General features: G+C 47.3%; 1 protein-coding gene across 2 annotated transcripts in view; it reads right to left on the reverse strand.

Annotated features, from left to right (window-relative positions):
* LOC140119809 (uncharacterized) overlaps positions 1-17,933 on the reverse strand; it is a 52,854-nt gene that overhangs the window by 10,006 nt on the left and 24,915 nt on the right. The window contains exon 4 of one of the 2 annotated variants that reach the window (XM_072139212.1): positions 14,599-16,082. In XM_072139212.1, coding sequence (XP_071995313.1) covers positions 14,599-16,082 — 1,484 coding nt within the window. Of the gene's footprint in view, positions 1-11,614; positions 16,083-17,933 lie in introns of those variants that run through there. The other variant, XM_072139211.1, reaches the window with a different exon arrangement.

The raw sequence follows: 17,933 nt of genomic DNA on the forward strand, positions 1-17,933 counted from the left end.
TGCCATTCTCACCCAGAAAGGGCCGAGCTCTTACTTGCGTTTTTTTTTCTCAAAAACCTTCTCGACCGCAGAGAAGAATTACTCTGTAGGTGATCAGGAGCCTCTAACCATAAAGCTGGCGTTATCTTCTGGAAGGAGCTTGTCATCCGCTCAACGCCTTAATCCGCAACAGGGTCGTTGGTCTCTATTTTTCTCTTGCTTCAACTTCCAGATCCATTTCCATCCAGCAGATAAGAATGTCAAAGCCGATGCCCTCTCTTGTGCCTCCAATGTTATTGGGGGCGAACCAGCTTCTCGACAGAAAGGCTTGTTGTTGCCGCTCCTGAGAAACTACGGCAAATTTCTCCTGGCAAGACCTATGTCTGTCCTGTTACTATGTCTGTTACTTACCATGCACTCTGCCGGCCGGCACACACTATGATGCGGCCACTGATGATAGTATGGGCCGGCTATTACAGGAGATAGAAGAGGAGCCGTGCGGACTGGAGCATCGCAGAGAAGACAGAGAAGCCGCACTGAGAATCGGGGGCGCCGGAAGGTATGTAAGTTTATTTTTTTTATTGACTCGAGGTTTTTCAGCACATTTTTTATAATGAGTATATACTGTAATAATAATAATCTTTATATAGCACCATCGAATTACGTAGGGAAATCATAGGGAACATATACAAATATAATATTACATTACACAGGATAAACAGTCATATGGAACAAAAGGATTGAGAGCCCTGATCACAGGAGCTTACAGTCTATGAGAATGAGGGAGTGACACAAGAGCTTACAGTCTATGAGGATGAGGGGGTGACACAAGAGCTTACAGTCTATGAGGATGAGGGGCTGACACAAGAGCTTACAGTCTATGAGGATGAAGGGGTGACACAAGAGCTTACAGTCTATGAGGATGAGGGGGTGACACAAGAGCTTACAGTCTATGAGGATGAGGAGGTGACACAAGAGCTTACAGTCTATGAGGATGAGGGGGTGACACAAGAGCTTACAGTCTATGAGGATGAGGAGGTGACACAAGAGCTTACAGTCTATGAGGATGAGGGGGTGACACAAGAGCTTACAGTCTATGAGGATGAGGGGGTGACACAAGAGCTTACAGTCTATGAGGATGAGGGGGTGACACAAGAGCTTACAGTCTATGAGGATGAGGCGGTGACACAAGAGCTTACAGTCTATGAGGGGATAACACAAGAGCTTACAGTCTATGAGGATGAGGGGGGGGTGACACAAGAGCTTACAGTCTATGAGGATGAGGCGGGTGACACAAGAGCTTACAGTCTATGAGGATGAGGGGATGACACAAGAGCTTACAGTCTATGAGGATGAGGGGGTGACTCAAGAGCTTACAGTCTATGAGAATGAGGGGGCACAAGAGCTTACAGTCTATGAGAATGAGGGGGCACAAGAGCTTACAGTCTATGAGGATGAGGGGTGACACAAGAGCTTACAGTCTATGAGGATGTGGGGGTGACACAAGAGCTTACAGTCTATGAGGATGAGGAGGTGACACAAGAGCTTACAGTCTATGAGGATGAGGGGGTGACACAAGAGCTTCCAGTCTATGAGGATGAGGGAGTGACACAAGAGCTTACAGTCTATGAGGATGAGGGGATGACACAAGAGCTTACAGTCTATGAGGATGAGGAGGTGACACAAGAGCTTACAGTCTATGAGGATGAGGGGGATGACACAAGAGCTTACAGTCTATGAGGATGAGTGGGTGATACAAGAGCTTACAGTCTATGAGAATGAGGGGGTGACACAAGAGGTTACAGTCTATGAGGATGAGGGGGGGTGACACAAGAGCTTACAGTCTATGAGGATGAGGCGGGTGACACAAGAGCTTACAGTCTATGACAGTGGTGGCGAACCTATGGCACGGGTGCCAGAGGCGGCACTCAGAGCCCTTTCTGTGGGCACCCGGGCCATCGCCCCAGCACACCAGACAAGACTCTTCCTGCAGTTCCAAGCAACTTAAAAAACGTATCAAAAAGATATTTTGATACTAACTTCACTACTTGGGACTGTAGGAAGAGGGAGAATGATTAGACAGGGCCGAATTATCTTTGGAGGACCTCCTGCTGGCCCCATGATTTTCACTGTGTACAGAGGGACACTGGAAAGAAGCTAAAATGATGAAAATTTTCCATCTTTCTACTGTGTTGATGTCCTCAGGAGGCCAATATGATTGAAAGTTGTTGAACAGGGAGCAACACGTTACTGCTTTAATTTTTGGTTGGCACCTCGCGATAAATAAGGGGGGTTCAGGGTTGCAGTTTGGGCACTCGGCCGCTAAAAGGTTCGCCATCACTGGTCTATGAGGATGAGGGGGTGACACAAGAGCTTATAGTCTATGAGGATGAGGGGGTGACACAAGAGCTTACAGTCTATAAGAATGAGGGGGTGACACAAGAGCTTATAGTCTATGAGGATGAGGGGGTGACACAAGAGCTTACAGTCTATGAGAATGAGGGGGTGATACAAGAGCTTACAGTCTATGAGGATGAGGGGTGACACAAGAGCTTACAGTCTATGAGGATGAGGGGTGACACAAGAGCTTACAGTCTATGAGAATGAGGGGGTGATACAAGAGCTTACAGTCTATGAGGATGAGGGGGTGACACAAGAGGCCAAAGAGATTGTATAATGGTCCAGACATTTTCTATAAGGGAACAATATGAAATAATTTAATAAATATAAATTCTGCTCACATGTTGTTAAGGTTTATAGTAAAGTGCTGAAGAGGTCCGGTCAGGGCGATCTGGGACACTAAATCACCCACAGATCCTAATGACACTGTTAGAATTCTCTCATTGGCCGCTGGGTCCCATGAGCCGCATTAGACTCATCCCTGAGAACTCAGGACCAAATACAGAGGCAGAAGCCAAAGGCCGACTTGGGACACAACCACCAGCCCATAAGGGCCCACGGGGGATTTGGTGCCACCCTGACAGGTCCACATGTAGCTGACACAAGAGCGGGGATCTCCTATAGACGGCTGAGGCCCTGTATGTTTATGGATGTGATGGAGCCCCCCCCCCCCCTTCTCCTACAGCCTGCACCCCAATATCCTTCTCTTTACAATGACTGGGTGTGAAGAGGAACGTGAGGGGTAGGTCAGCCCCTCCATATCTGCCACCTCCTCCTCACGCATGGGAACCTAATAATCCCTACAGCCTATGCCCCACGTCGGCGCACTCCATGGCGTGACACGTCCTCTGCCCCCTGCTGGCCAAGAGATGGAAATAGTCACAAACCACAGCTGTGCACAAGGCCGGGCGACTATCGCACGGCTGGTAAGTAACACATAGTTTGTGGCTCTGACCTCCATTAGAGGAGTCTGAGGATGTGAAAACTGCTTATAAGGCTCCATTCACACGACCGTTGGGGGACATATATACATCCCCCATAGGCCAGCAATGGGCGCATTAAGCGGTACCGTACCCGGGGATAAGATAGGACATGCCCTATCCTTCACCATATTACGGCACATTGCGCCATGTATCTCTATGGAGAGGGGAGAGCATCACTCACACCTCCCTCTCCTGTGTGCCGTGTTATGTCGGGCACAGGATCGTCTCAATGTAGCCAAACAGTGCGTAATATTATCTCTTACATATTTTCAGATAAGTTTCTAGACAACACAATCACCTGACACTCCAAGGATCTAGTACAAGTTACTGACATTATTTGTGGGTTTATTTTCCGGATCCGCAGATACGGGCGACGTACGGCTCAGACTCAGGGAAAATACTGTATACACACGGCCTAGACCCACAGGGCAGGAGGCCTCACACCTGCTCTATAATCAGGAAGGTCTCCTCTTACCTGGTGATGTGAGGGGCTGGTGGTCCTCCATCATGATGTCCTTGTACTGGTCCTTGTGTCCTTCTATATACTCCCACTCCTCCATGGAGAAATAGACAGTGACGTCCTGACACCTTATAGGAACCTGACACCCACAATGACACAGTCATCACCCAGACCCCTCCCTTGTGTTATTGTACAATGTCCCAGCATTCCCGGCAGCGCTCACCTCTCCGCTCAGCAGCTCAGTGATCCTGGAGGTAAGTTCTAGGATCTTCTGCTCATGTATCAGTGAATGAGGTGGAGGCTCGGTGATGGGGCTCTGGGTCCATCCTCCTGACACACGGGGGGTCACACACTCACCAGACGACTTCTTCACTACTGTGTAATCCTGTGTATGGGGAGACACTGATCACTACATAGATCCTAAGAATCCTTCACCTCTCCAGTCATTTCCCGCTGTTATTCCTAGAGATAAGAGCCGTGTCCTGGGAGACTCTCACCTCTCCGGTTATCAAGGAGATCATCTCCAGGGTGAGCTCCAGGATCCTGGCCGCCATCTGCTCTCTGTCCTTCTCCCGGATCCCTGGTGGATCATTGATGGAAAGGATCATCTTTAGGAGAAACCTCTGGGAGTCCTGGATCTATAGAACCTGAGGAAACATGACAAGAACTAAGAGCAAACTCTATATGAAGCAATTGTGTCCATGACATGTGTGATGTGCCAGATGGGGATTCTCCATGCTGGGAGTTGTAGTCCTTCCATATAGAGTGTGCGCTCATGGAGCATGCTGGGAGTTGTAGTCCCTCCATAAGATAAGATAATCCTTTATTAGTCCCACAGTGGGGAAATTCACAGCGTTACAGCAGCAGAGAGGGTACAGAGAGTGAAGTACAAACTATGACAACAATAATATTAGGGATAAATGAACAAAAAGAAAAAGGGGGATAAAAAGACAAAAAAGAGACAAGCAATGATCGGCAGTTTGATGTTTAGTCTGTGGATGGGACTTGCAGGGACTGGTTAGGTGGGGGGCGCAGGTTACTTCTGTTTGGGCCTTGTTTGTTGAACAGCCTTATGGCAGCGGGGAGGAAGGACTTACGATGACGCTCCCTCTCACACTTGGGGTGAAGCAGTCGGTCACTGAATGTGCTCCCCAATGCCACCACAGTCTCATGCAAGGAATGGGAGCTATTCTCCAGAATAGACTTCAACTTACACAGTGTCCTCCTCTCAGCTACCACCTGCACTGTGTCAGGAGGACCCCCCAGGACAGAGCCGCTTTCCTTATCAGTTTGTCCAGTCTGCTCCTCTCCCTCGCTGAGATGCTGCTTCCCCAACAGACTACACCAAAGAAGATGCTGGTGCCACTACAGAGTTGAAGAAGGTCTTAAGAAGAGCCCCCCGCACTCCGAATGCCCTCAGCCTCCTCAGCAGGTGTAGCCGGCTCTGTCCCCTCCTGTGAAGTGCGTCTATGTCCTCAGCCTCCGCAGCAGGTGTAGCCGGCTCTGACCCCTCCTGTGAAGTGCGTCTATGTCCTCAGCCTCCTCAGCAGGTGTAGCCGGCTCTGACCCCTCCTGTGAATTGCATTTATGTTCTCTGCCCACTCCAGTTTATTGTTAAGGAGGACACACAAGTACTTATAGGACTTCACTGCCTCAATGTCTGTCCCATTGATAACCACCGGTTGAGAAGGAGGACTGTGCTTACGAAAGTCCATCACCATCTCCTTGGTCTTCCCAGCATTAATCCTAAGGTGGTTTCGCTGGCACCAGTCCACAAATTTCCGGATCAGTTCTTTGTACTCCCTGTCGTTCTCACCTGTAATGAGGCGACTATTGCAGAGTCATCAGAGAACTTCTGGAGGTAGCAGCTACATGAATTGTACCTGAAGTCTGCTGTGTACAATGTGACGAGGAAGGAGCCAGAACTGTACCTCGAGGTGCACCTGTACTACTCATCACAGTCAGGGCCGGCTCCAGGTTTCAGTAGGCCCCTGGGCGACAATGCCTAAGTGGGCCCCTTTGCAGTGCCAGCATTAAAAATTCAAAAACTAAAATGGTCTCCTATTGCCTGAAATATTCCCCATTTTATCATCTCAAACAGTCGTGTCATGGTCAGGGCAGTTTTGAGGTTATTTAACCAACAGGGCAAACCTAAAAATGTGTGCCCCTCCACTCTGCCAAGTAATAAAACTGAAACTGCAACTCGGCTGCTGCAGAACCTCATAATACACACCTCAACTGCAGCAAAACCTCATAATACACACCTCAACACTGCAGAACCTCATAATACACACCTCAGCTGCTGCGGAATCTCATAATACACATCACTGCTGCTGCAGAACCTCATAATACACACCTCAGCTGCTGCGGAATCTCATAATACACATCACTGCTGCTGCAGAACCTCATAATACACACCTTAGCTGCTGCGGAACCTCATAATACACATCACTGCTGCTGCAGAACCTCATAATACACAGCTTAGCTGCAGCGAAACCTCATAATACACACCTCAGCTTCTGCAGAACCTCATAATACACACCTCAGCTTCAGCAGAACCTCATAATACACACCTGAGCTGCTGCAGAACCTCATAATACACACCTGAGCTGCTGTGTAACCATATACTACACATCACTGACACAGAACCCTCTCTGCTTCTCATGTATATTTGGATGATTCATATCATTCACACATCCACACATGTAGCAAGACATATATACAGGCAGAGAGCTACAGATACATGAAGACAGCTACAGATATACATGCAGACAGCTACGGATATACATGCAGACAGGTCCAGATATACATACAGACAGCTACGGATATACATGCAGACAGCTACAGATATACATGCAGACAGCTACAGATATACATGCAGACAGCTACAGATATACATGCAGACAGCTACAGATATACATGCAGACAGCTACAGATATACATGCAGACAGCTACAGATATACATGCAGACAGCTACAGATATACATGCAGACAGCTACAGATATACATGCAGACAGCTACAGATATACATGCAGACATCCACAGATATACATGCAGACAGCTACAGATATACATGCAGACATCCACAGATATACATGCAGACATCCACAGATATACATGCAGACAGCTACGGATATACATGCAGACAGCTACGGATATACATGCAGACAGCTACGGATATACATGCAGACAGCTACAGATATACATGCAGACAGCTACAGATATACATGCAGACAGCTACAGATATACATGCAGACAGCTACAGATATACATGCAGACAGCTACAGATATACATGCAGACAGCTACAGATATACATGCAGACAGCTACAGATATACATGCAGACAGCTACAGAAAAGCATGGAGGCACACACACACACTGAAAGACAGATACATGCAGACACACATGCAAGCAAACACATCATCACACATACAATACACTCACTGTATGGATCAGTCATACACATCCATACATGTCACATACCATGGGGTGTCTGCAGCAGCCCTGGGATCACATAGAGGAGTCTTCAGGCTTCTCCTCCTCCTCTTCGTCCCGATCTCTGAGCTGACAGATTTCTGCTTTACTGCAGCTCCTTGTGAAGAGGAGATGGGGGGAGGAGGAGGGGGGATTAACCTATAATGTGCTGCATCACACAGGTAGCTCTGTAGTCTCTACCTGTGCTGTGCCTTGTCCCAGAGGGAAGGAACGGTGCAGGACACAGCTCGTCCTCACAGGAAGTGAAGAGTGAACATGTGCACAGCGTGTGTGGGCCCCCGGCAGCTCTCTGGGCCCCGGCACTTGCCCAGGTATGCCGGGTGCTGGAGCCGGGCCTGATCACAGTGTCCGACACACAGTCCTGGGCTCTCACATACTGAGGTCGGTTTGTGAGGTAGTCTAGGATCCAACTAGAGAGATGGTGGTCCACTCCAGTCAGATCCAGTTTGTCCCGTAGTAGCCCTGGCTGTATAGTATTGAAAGCACTGGAGAAATCAAAGAACATTCTCACAGTGTTCCCCGGTTTCTCCAGGTGAGAAAGGGTTCGATGTAGAAGGTGGATGATGGCATCATCTCCACCAATGTCTGGCTGATAAGAAAACTGTAGGACGTCCATACATGAGCTCACTAGAGGGCGGAGATGTGCGAGAACCAACTTCACGAAGGCCTTCATCACACGGGATGTTAATGCTCCTGGTCTGTAGCTGTTGAGGTCCGATGGGTGAAGTGTTTGTGGAACTGGTATCACAAAAGATGTTTTCCACAGTTGTGGTACCATTCCCAACTTCAGGCTCACATTGAACATATGTGCAATGATACCACAACGCTGATCACCACAAAGGTGAGTAGTCTCGCACTGATACCATCCGGTCCTGCAGCCTTCCCCACTTTGAGTCTTTTCAGCTCTCTTCTCACCTGGACACTTGTAATGATCGCATTGTAGCCTGATGACTGACAGCTGGTTTGACATATAGTGTGTGTGCTCCTGGAGCATGCTGGGAGTTGTAGTCCCTCCATATAGTGTGTGTGCTCCTGGAGCATGCTGGGAGGTGTAGTCCCTCCATATAGTGTGTGTGCTCCTGGAGCATGCTGGGAGTTGTAGTCCCTCCATATAGCGTGCGTGCTCCTGGAGCATGCTGAGAGTTGTAGTCCCTCCATATAGTGTGTGTGCTCCTGGAGCATGCTGGGAGTTGTAGTCCCTCCATATAGTGTGTGAGCTCCTGGAGCATGCTGGGAGTTGTAGTTCCTCCATATAGTGTGTGCGCTCCTGGAGCATGCTGGGAGTTGTAGCCCCTCCATATAGTGTGTGAGCTCCTGGAGCATGCTGGGAGTTGTAGCCCCTCCATATAGTGTGTGAGCTCCTGGAGCATGCTGGGAGTTGTAGTCCCTCCATATAGTGTGTGAGCTACTGGAGCATGCTGGGAGATGTAGTCCCTCCATGTAGTGTGTGTGCTCCTGGAGCATGCTGAGAGTTGTAGTCCTTCCATATAGTGTGTGTGCTCCTGGAGCATGCTGGGAGTTGTAGTCCCTCCATATAGTGTGTGTGCTCCTGGAGCATGCTGGGAGTTGTAGTCCCTCCATATAGTGTGTGTGCTCCTGGAGCATGCTGGGAGTTGTAGTCCCTCCTCTGGTCACTTACCTCTTCTCTCCTCAGTGCAGGACACTCTGTATCTCACACACAGCTCCTGCTCACTATCCACTAGTCATGTGACCCTGCGAGTATGACGTCACTGTAGGGGGGGGGGGTGTGTACATGTGTATAGAGCGGAAGTGGAGGATGAAGGACCTGTGATGATGTGAGGGATCATGTGATCCAGTGAGGGCGGGGCGCTGGGAATTAGGGGGAGGAGTCTTTACTGATCAGTGTGAAAGGAGTGAGGCCGGGCACTGGTCAGCACCTCTACATTTGTAGTGATAGATAATATGATCATGATGTTTAACCCCTCCAGGACGCAGTCAATTTGCAGGTTTTGAACTCGGACCAGTGTCTCTTCGTGTTGTAATAACTTTTTAAAACTTTAACGCATCAAACTGATTTAGTGACTGTTTTCTCGTGACACATTGTAATTTATATTATTAGTATAATTTTGCTGATTTTTTGGGGGTAAAAATTCTACATTTTAGGAAATTTTTTTTAAAAAAATACAATTTTCAAATGTTCTATTTTCTTAGACAAAAAACCATACCACAAATTTATTCTGTAGAAAACTTTTGCCATTCGTCTTCTTTTAATTTCCAGATTTTTTTTAACTTTTGATTATTTTTTTTATGAATTTTAAGATTTATAGTTTTAGTAGCAAGTTCTCAAATTGCGTGCACCAATACATCCTCCACACACGGCGCGCACCAATACATCCTCCACACACGGCGCGCACCAATACATCCTCCACACATGGGGTGCACCACTACCTCCTCCGCACACGGCGTGCACCATTACATCCTCCGCACACGGCGTGCACCAATACATCCTCTGCACACGGCGTGCACCACTACATCCTCCGCACACGGCGTGCACCACTACCTTCTCCGCACACACGGCGTGCACCACTACCTCCTCCACACACGGCGTGCACCACTACCTCCTCCTCACACGGCGCGCACCACTACCTCCTCCACACACGGCGCGCACCACTACCTCCTCCTCACACGGCGTGCACCACTACCTCCTCCACACACGGCGTGCACCACTACCTTCTCCGCACACACGGCGTGCACCACTACCTCCTCCACACACGGCGTGCACCACTACATCCTCCACACACGGCGTGCACCACTACCTCCTCCACACACGGCGCGCACCACTACCTCCTCCACACACGGCGCGCACCACTACCTCCTCCGCACACGGCGTGCACCACTACCTCCTCCGCACACGGCATGCACCACTACCTTCTCCGCACACACGGCGTGCACCACTACCTCCTCCTCACTGCGTGCACCACTACATCCTCCACACACGGCGTGCACCACTACATCCTCCACACACGGCGCGCACCACTACCTCCTCTGCACACGGCGTGCACCACTACATCCTCCACACACGGCGTGCACTACTACATCCTCCGCACACGGCGTGCACCACTACATCCTCCACACACGGCGTGCACCACTACATCCTCCACACACGGCGTGCACTACTACCTCCTCCGCACACGGCGTGCACCACTACCACCTCCTCACTGCGTGCACCACTACCTCCTCCGCACACATTGCGCACCACTACCTCCTCCGCACACGGCGTGCACCACTACCACCTCCTCACTGCGTGCACCACTACCTCCTCCGCACACGGCATGCACCACTACATCCTCCGCACACGGCGTGCACCGCTACATCCTCCGCACACGGCGTGCACCACTACCTCCTCCGCACACAACGTGCACAAGTGGTGCTGCAGTGGCAGGTTCTAGGTGTTTATTTTTTGAAACCCAAGTTAGTTTTCCTCTTTTTGCTTTCCCCCAGGATAAAGAAGGCTCTAGGGTGAAAGGCAAAGAGGATAAGGCTGATAAACCATAAAAGTCTAGTAAAGGGGAGAGATCTGACAAATCAGAAAAGTGTGTCCTGGCACAACATTCTTTGCGTTTCAATAAAGACTGACACAAGCAGTACAGGGTGCAGTCTTTCCCTCACATTTTGCCCAAGGATAATGGTTGGTTGGCCACTCCAGAGAAGGTTCAAACTGCAGGGAGGTGAAAGCCGTCTTGGTGGCCTTCAAGGGAACCTGTCACCAGGAGACCCATTTTTAGCACTCCCCCAGTCCCCACAGAGCATAGTCCCTACTCTGCCAAAGTGTTTTTGTATTAAAAATTAGTTTTACAGAAAAAAAGATATGTTATATTGTACCTTTCATTAGCATCTGCTGTGTGACTAGGCAGTTGCCTTTTGGGTTGGAGCTGGAAAGGAGAAGTTCGCCCACCACCCTTGGGGAACAGGGCACTGGGCTTAGCGACGCCCCCTGCTCCTCTACAGCCAATCCTGAGTGTTGGGAGTTTTTCATATATTTGAAAAGGTCACATGTTTCCCATGGGTGGGGGGGGGGAACTGCTCCTTTCCAGTCCCTCCCAATTGGCAACTGCCTAGTCACACAGCAGATGCTAATGAAAGGTACAATATAACATATCTTTTTTTTCTGTAAAACCTATTTTTTATACAAAAACACTTTGGCAGTGTATGTACTATGCTCTGTGGGCACTGGGGGAGTGCTAAAAATGGGTCTCCTGGTGACAGGTTCCCTTTAAGGTCAAACACTTCTTACCGGACACATCGTCATATTCATATTCTGTCAGACAACACCTCGACAGTATCCTACCTCAGACACCAGATCTCCGGCAATCTCCGCCATAGCGCGTAACAAAAAGTATCAAAAGTATCTAAATATGGAAGCGAAGTTGTGTACGCGCTCATCCGAATGAATGGTGTCTAAATCTGGAAATCTTCCTCCACATAACTACTATCTGGGGTTCCCTACGAGGGGACCTCTTTGGCAAAAGCAAGAACTCAAAGTCTTTTCTAACTCACTAGAAAGAGAACAGAAAGAACATGTATACGTGTTCAGCCATGTATGGGACACGCCCCTCTCGTACGCCTTTCCCCCCTATTACCTTAGTAGCAAGGGTTCTATGACAAATTCTCCAGGACAGGGCTAGGGTTATACTAATCTGTCCTCATTGTCCCAAGAAGAGTTGGTACCCGTTTCTGACACCCATGGCTCTCCTAAAGCCAATAATTCTGCCGGTCCAGGAGGACCTTCTTCATCAAGGACTTATACTCCATCCAGATCCGGGGAGACTACAACTTTCAGCCTGGATCCTGAGGCCGACTTCCTTTGCAGGGCCTTTCTAAAGAAGTCATCACACTTAGAGCAAGTAGAAAGCCAATTACGTTTTCTATATACCATAAGATTTGGAAAAAGTTTGTAACGTTTTGTAAATACAAACCACCCTCTCTTGAAACACGATGCATTATATGTCCCCAGCCTTAGTGGGGCTTTATATTATTATGAGGTTCTGTATGTAATCCGTTCAGGAGGTCTGGTATATATAATAAATTGTTGTTCCTGTATGTGATATTATTTATAGTGTGTGCAGTCGTGTTGTAAAGGAACATGATCCATTATACTGTGACTGTGGTATTTTTAGGGGCGCGTGTGGAGTTGTGCACGGAGAAAGAAATTTGACTGTTAATTCAACAGTGATAAACCATGGGCGGGGGAATTCTTCCTGATGGAGCGTATCATCACCTGGAAGGTACAACATGCCACTAATGTTTGTGCCACTGGCTGATACTAGTGTGTGAGGCCTCTCTCCGCATATGTAGAGCTGTTGATGCGGAGTTAGGATGTTATCAATTGTTATTAATGTTGTTGGGGGGGGGCTGGCGTTTTCAGTTTTGTATATGTTGTTTTGGGTTTAATGTTTTAATGATTTTAATTTATTTGGTCTTTGTATCTCGTGTCCCTCATGTTCATTGATCGTAATTTCTTTCTGCGTGGCTACTTCTAGTTGGCGGTTGGGATACTTTGCTGGGTTTTGGTGCAAAATTGTCTTTTTACATCTCCATCCGCATGTGTTGTGCAAAATGTTGAAATAAAGTTGCATGAAAGGAAAAGCCACAACGCATTCCACTCAAACACAAGTGAGAACAGCAGCAAAACCGCAGCCAAATAACCCAACTACCCATTGTAAGCAGGGAAATGGTACTAAAGGCAGAGCCACACCGGCATGTCCAAACCCAAGTAGAGCCATGCGCAAACAGCCTGAGGACAGCAATGACCAGGAAGGCGTGACACCAGCCAGCAGCACAGATCACGGCCTAAGGTAAGCAAAGAAAATCCCATTGCTTGAAGTAGGGCTCAGGTCAGAGGGCAAAAACAGTCAAATCAGATAACATGACAACATAACCCTAATCATTAAAACCCCCCAAAATATTACAACCATCCCAACCAGGCCCGTATTTTCAAATAGGCACTAAGGATGCAGTGCCTGGGGTGGCCAGTAGAGGGGGCTGTCTGCCAGAGAGCACGAAATATGTACTTAAAAATAAAGTGGCACAATACTGGGGTGCGGCCCCCCCCAGTCTGAGGTGGGGGGGTTGGTTTGAAGTTCGTCAGAGGTCGTACATGGACATCTCTTCAATTGTGCGCTGGAGGAGATTTGCTAATGTGCAGGAGATGTCTGTGGCCTGAGGTGCACTCAGTGTAGGACCTGTCTGCATCTCCCTCTTCCTACACTCCCTCACACATTTGGCTGACAGGGGAACATGATGGATGCTGAGCACTGGCTCATCACTAACAATTCCCCCTAGAGTGCTGGGATCTAGGACTAAGTGGTTGGATACCCCCCAAAACTAGTGCACCCCTACCCCCGGGATGTTATCACTTGGTTATGTATTGACCCTTGTCTTATGTTACTCTGCCTGTACCACAGCTAGAAAACAATTCCCTCAACCAGGAAATTAATAAAGTTTTATCGTATCATAAACCTGAGCACAGGTAAGTACCTGTACATAGGCCAGTTACCCCGCACGGGTCTGTATAGAAAGAGGTTTCATGACGATTGGCTCAACCATCTGCCCATGTAACAGATATGAACAATAGGGCCCAGAGCTTACAATCTATCACCATGTTCATAGCTCTGTAATGTATTATTATGTCTGTATACGTCAACCCAGGATCTGTAACCCGCTGCAGAATATGTTAGCGCTATATAAAGATTTATTATTATACGCTGCAGCCATCTGCAGGAGTCATCCTAAAGAAGGAAATCCAACAATCCCGATGTGACTAGTAATGGACGCTGCTGAGACACAATGGGAGCGCATGGGACTAGTGAACTCTGCATGAACTTTGGCTCTATCAGCAGCCTGTGAAGAGTTAAGGATGTTACTGTGTCCTGATTGGTTATTTCCCTGAGGTGATTTGCCCGGATACTAACATCTAGTTCTAGAACATCTGCCCAGTGATCTGGTTGCTATGCAACAGGAGAAGCTTTGGATTGGAAGAGAGGAACCTGGCGGGAAGTAAGTAGTTCGGTTCATAACGCATCAAATCAAACGGTAGGTTCTGGTAAACTTTATTTTTATGTTACTGCCGCCCAAGCACTTCTCCCGCGCCTCCCTGCACCTCGCCTCCGAGGTCTCCTAGTCCATATAGGAGGGTAGATGAGACATGAGGCGAGGAGCAGAGCTGTGCAGGTATTGTGTGTTGTAGAACGTCCAATAGAGGTGGGTTTTCAATCAATGTTATCATGGCTTCTCCCCTGTGTGAGTTCTCTGATGTACAACAAGATATGATTTCTGAGTAAAACATTTCCCACATTCAGGACATGAAAATGGCTTCTCCTTTGTGTGAGTTCTCTGATGTACAATAAGATTTGATTTGTGAGTAAAGAATCTCCCACATTCAGTACATGGAAACGGCTTCTCTCCAGTGTGAATTCTTTTGTGTTCAGCAAGATATGTTTTCCGTTTAAAACATTTCCCACATTCCTTACATGAAAATGGCTTCTCTCCTGTGTGAGTTTTCTGATGTTTTTGAAGTAGTGATTTGCTATAAAAACATTTTTCACATTTTGTGCATGAAAATGGCTTCTCCCCTGTGTGAGTTCTTTGGTGTTCAACAAGATGTGATTTCCAGTTAAAACATTTTCCACAATCAGTACATGAAAATGGCTTCTGCCCTGTGTGACTTTCCAGGTGTTTACAAAAATTTGAAGAATTGCTGAAAAGTTTCCCACATTCAGAACATGAATATGGCTTCGCTCCTGTGTGAATTCTCTGATGTACAACAAGAGTTGATTTCTGAGCAAAACTTTTTCCACATTCAGTACATGAAAATGGTTTCTCTCCTGTGTGAGTTTTTTGGTGTTCACCAAGATGAGATTTATTTAAAAAACATTTCCCACATTCGGAACATGAAAAGGGCTTCTCTCCTGTGTGAGTTCTCTTGTGTCGAACAAAAGCTGAACCCTTGCTGAAACATTTACCACATTCAGTACATGAAAATGGTTTCTCTCCTGTGTGAATTTTTTCGTGTTCACCAAGATGAGATTTATTTAAAAAACATTTCCCACATTCTGAACATGAAAAGGGCTTCTCTCCTGTGTGAGTTCTCTTATGTCGAACAAAAGCTGAACTCTTGCTGAAACATTTTCCACATTCAGTACAGGAAAATGGCTTCTCTCCAGTGTGAATTATTTGATGTCTTAGTAGTTTTGATTTTGAGGCAAAACATTTCCCACATTCAGGGCATGAATATGGTTTATCTCCTGTGTGAGTTCTTTCATGAATAACAAGATTTGATTTCTGAGTATAAGATTTTCCACATTGTAAACATGAAAATGGCTTCTCCCCTGTGTGAGTTCTTTGATGTCTTAGTAAATCTGATTTCAGAGTAAAACATTTCCCACATTCAGTGCACAAATATGGCTTCTCCCCTGTGTGAGTTCTCTGATGTTTAACAAGAAGTGATTTCTTAATAAAACATTTTCCACATTCAGTACATGAAAATGGTTTCTCTCCTGTGTGAGTTTTCACACGTTGATCAAGACCCGATTTTGAATAAGAAAAAATCTTTCCCTCTTGGTGACATTGAAGATGAATGAGAAGACTTGATTCTTGACTTAAAGACTTATCACATATCGGACATGAAAACTTCCTCTTCTCTCCATGATTTCCCTCCTCTGTGGGAAGATGTGACTGATTATCTTCTACTTCACCACAAGAAGATGAGGAGGGACGTCCATGGGAACCTCTTGTACTTTCATCTCCTGAAAAATATAACCAAGAAATCAGTATCGTAAGTTTCCTTTTCTCCAGTTACGAGCAGAAGTAAAGCTGCCAGTCAGTAACATACAGTCATCTATGGATAGAAAAATCATGAATATTAACTGCTTATATGAACCACTACATATAATTCCATTATAATAGAAAAGAAATAATGAAATCCTTAGAATCCGGATCCTTCTACTTCCAGGACATGAGAGGGTTGTGTAACCAGAGATTCCCATCTGACCCTGGAGCTGGGACTAACAGTCCTAGACAGTGGGTGACACAGGGGGGGATCCCCGGGCAGCCATATATACAGGACACTGGACTAGAACATCACTACGAGGGCTGGGAGGTTTAGAACAGAATTGCAGAGTTGGGGGGGGGGGCAGGTAAGGAGCAGAGATGTTGTGTAATTTACTGCCGATTCCTATCCAGGCCCAAGTCTGCACAATGCACAAAGATAGCAGCACAATGTGACTTGTGGTTTAATATATGTAAGAAAGAGCGATTACAATTGTCCAAAATGCTGAAAACAAAAAAAAATAGTCTTAAATTTTTGGTGGGTAAACATCACTGAAACTTAAAGGGGTGACTGTTCTCTATGAAGAGTATTTATGTGTACTCACATATATGATCGGTAGAAGTTCCTCCCTCCACGCTGCACCTGAGATGCGTTTCTATACACAAAGTGTGAACACAACCTGAAGCATCGGAGCAGAGCAGGAATATAGGATGCAGGGAGCTCTGCAGTGTAGATGCAGGTCAGAACAGCTAGAAAGGGAGTCTCCACTCACAGAGATGTGCAAAGAGCAGGACAGTATCTGACGTTGATGGAAATAGTGGATTTCGTCTATTTCATCATTGTGTGTTTATTGGAGTCAGCAAACATGTGCAGCTCCAAACATTTTATCTGGCAGTCCGTGTGGCAGGGCTGTGGAGTTGGTAATCCAAACCTCTGACTTCATTTCCCTAGCTCCGACTCCACCTCCATCAAACAGCCACTGACTCCGACTCTACAGTCCAGTTTTCCTGGTCACTCTAGCAGTTGTAAGATAAGTTTGGCCATTCCTTCCCAGCGCTTTATTCCTCTGATCTGTAGCGGAGGAGCTTTACTACTGAGCATGTACATGAAGTGGAGCTCACATTCATCTCAACTTAATGCCTAAAAGAGGATGCATAACTGGCACTACCAGGCCATAAGTGGCCTGTCAAGCCCTGTTGCAGCCCACACCCTGCTGACAGTCCACTGGCCAAGGTCCTCCCCTGCTGCCCCGACTCTGGTTCTGTGTGCCAGCGCAGGACCCAGAGCAGAGCACCCCATAGTGGTAAGTACATGCCTGCTACCTTTCCTGGTGAAATCTTTTTCTGGGTCCTGATGCCAGAGCATACAACCAGCGGGTGACACAGAGGAGAGAAGAAGCCAGAGGAGCCAGGAGAGAGAGGATTATTTTTATCTACGCTCGGGGTCTCTACTGTATTATTATTGTCTACTCTGGGGCCTCTATTATTACCATTATCTGTTCTGGGGCACACACTATGATGTCGGCAAGCGGCTGACGTCATAGTGTGTGCGACGCAGCCGTGGAGACCCGAAGACGGAGCTGAAGACAGAAAAGGACCTGTGGGAGAGGGCGCTGGCTATATACAGGGGGGGGGGGGTAGTCATTGGCTATATACAGGGGACTGACTGGCTAAATACTAGGAGGCAGGCACTGGATATATACTAGGGGGGACTGTGACCAATGCATTTCCCACCCTCAGCTTATACTCGAGTCAATAGGTTTTCCTACTTTTTTTTAAATTAGGTACCTTAGTTTATACTTGGTATAGCATATACTCGAGTATATACA

Source organism: Engystomops pustulosus, chromosome 2 (genome assembly GCF_040894005.1).
Source record: "Engystomops pustulosus chromosome 2, aEngPut4.maternal, whole genome shotgun sequence".
Taxonomy (NCBI): Eukaryota; Metazoa; Chordata; class Amphibia; order Anura; family Leptodactylidae; genus Engystomops; species Engystomops pustulosus.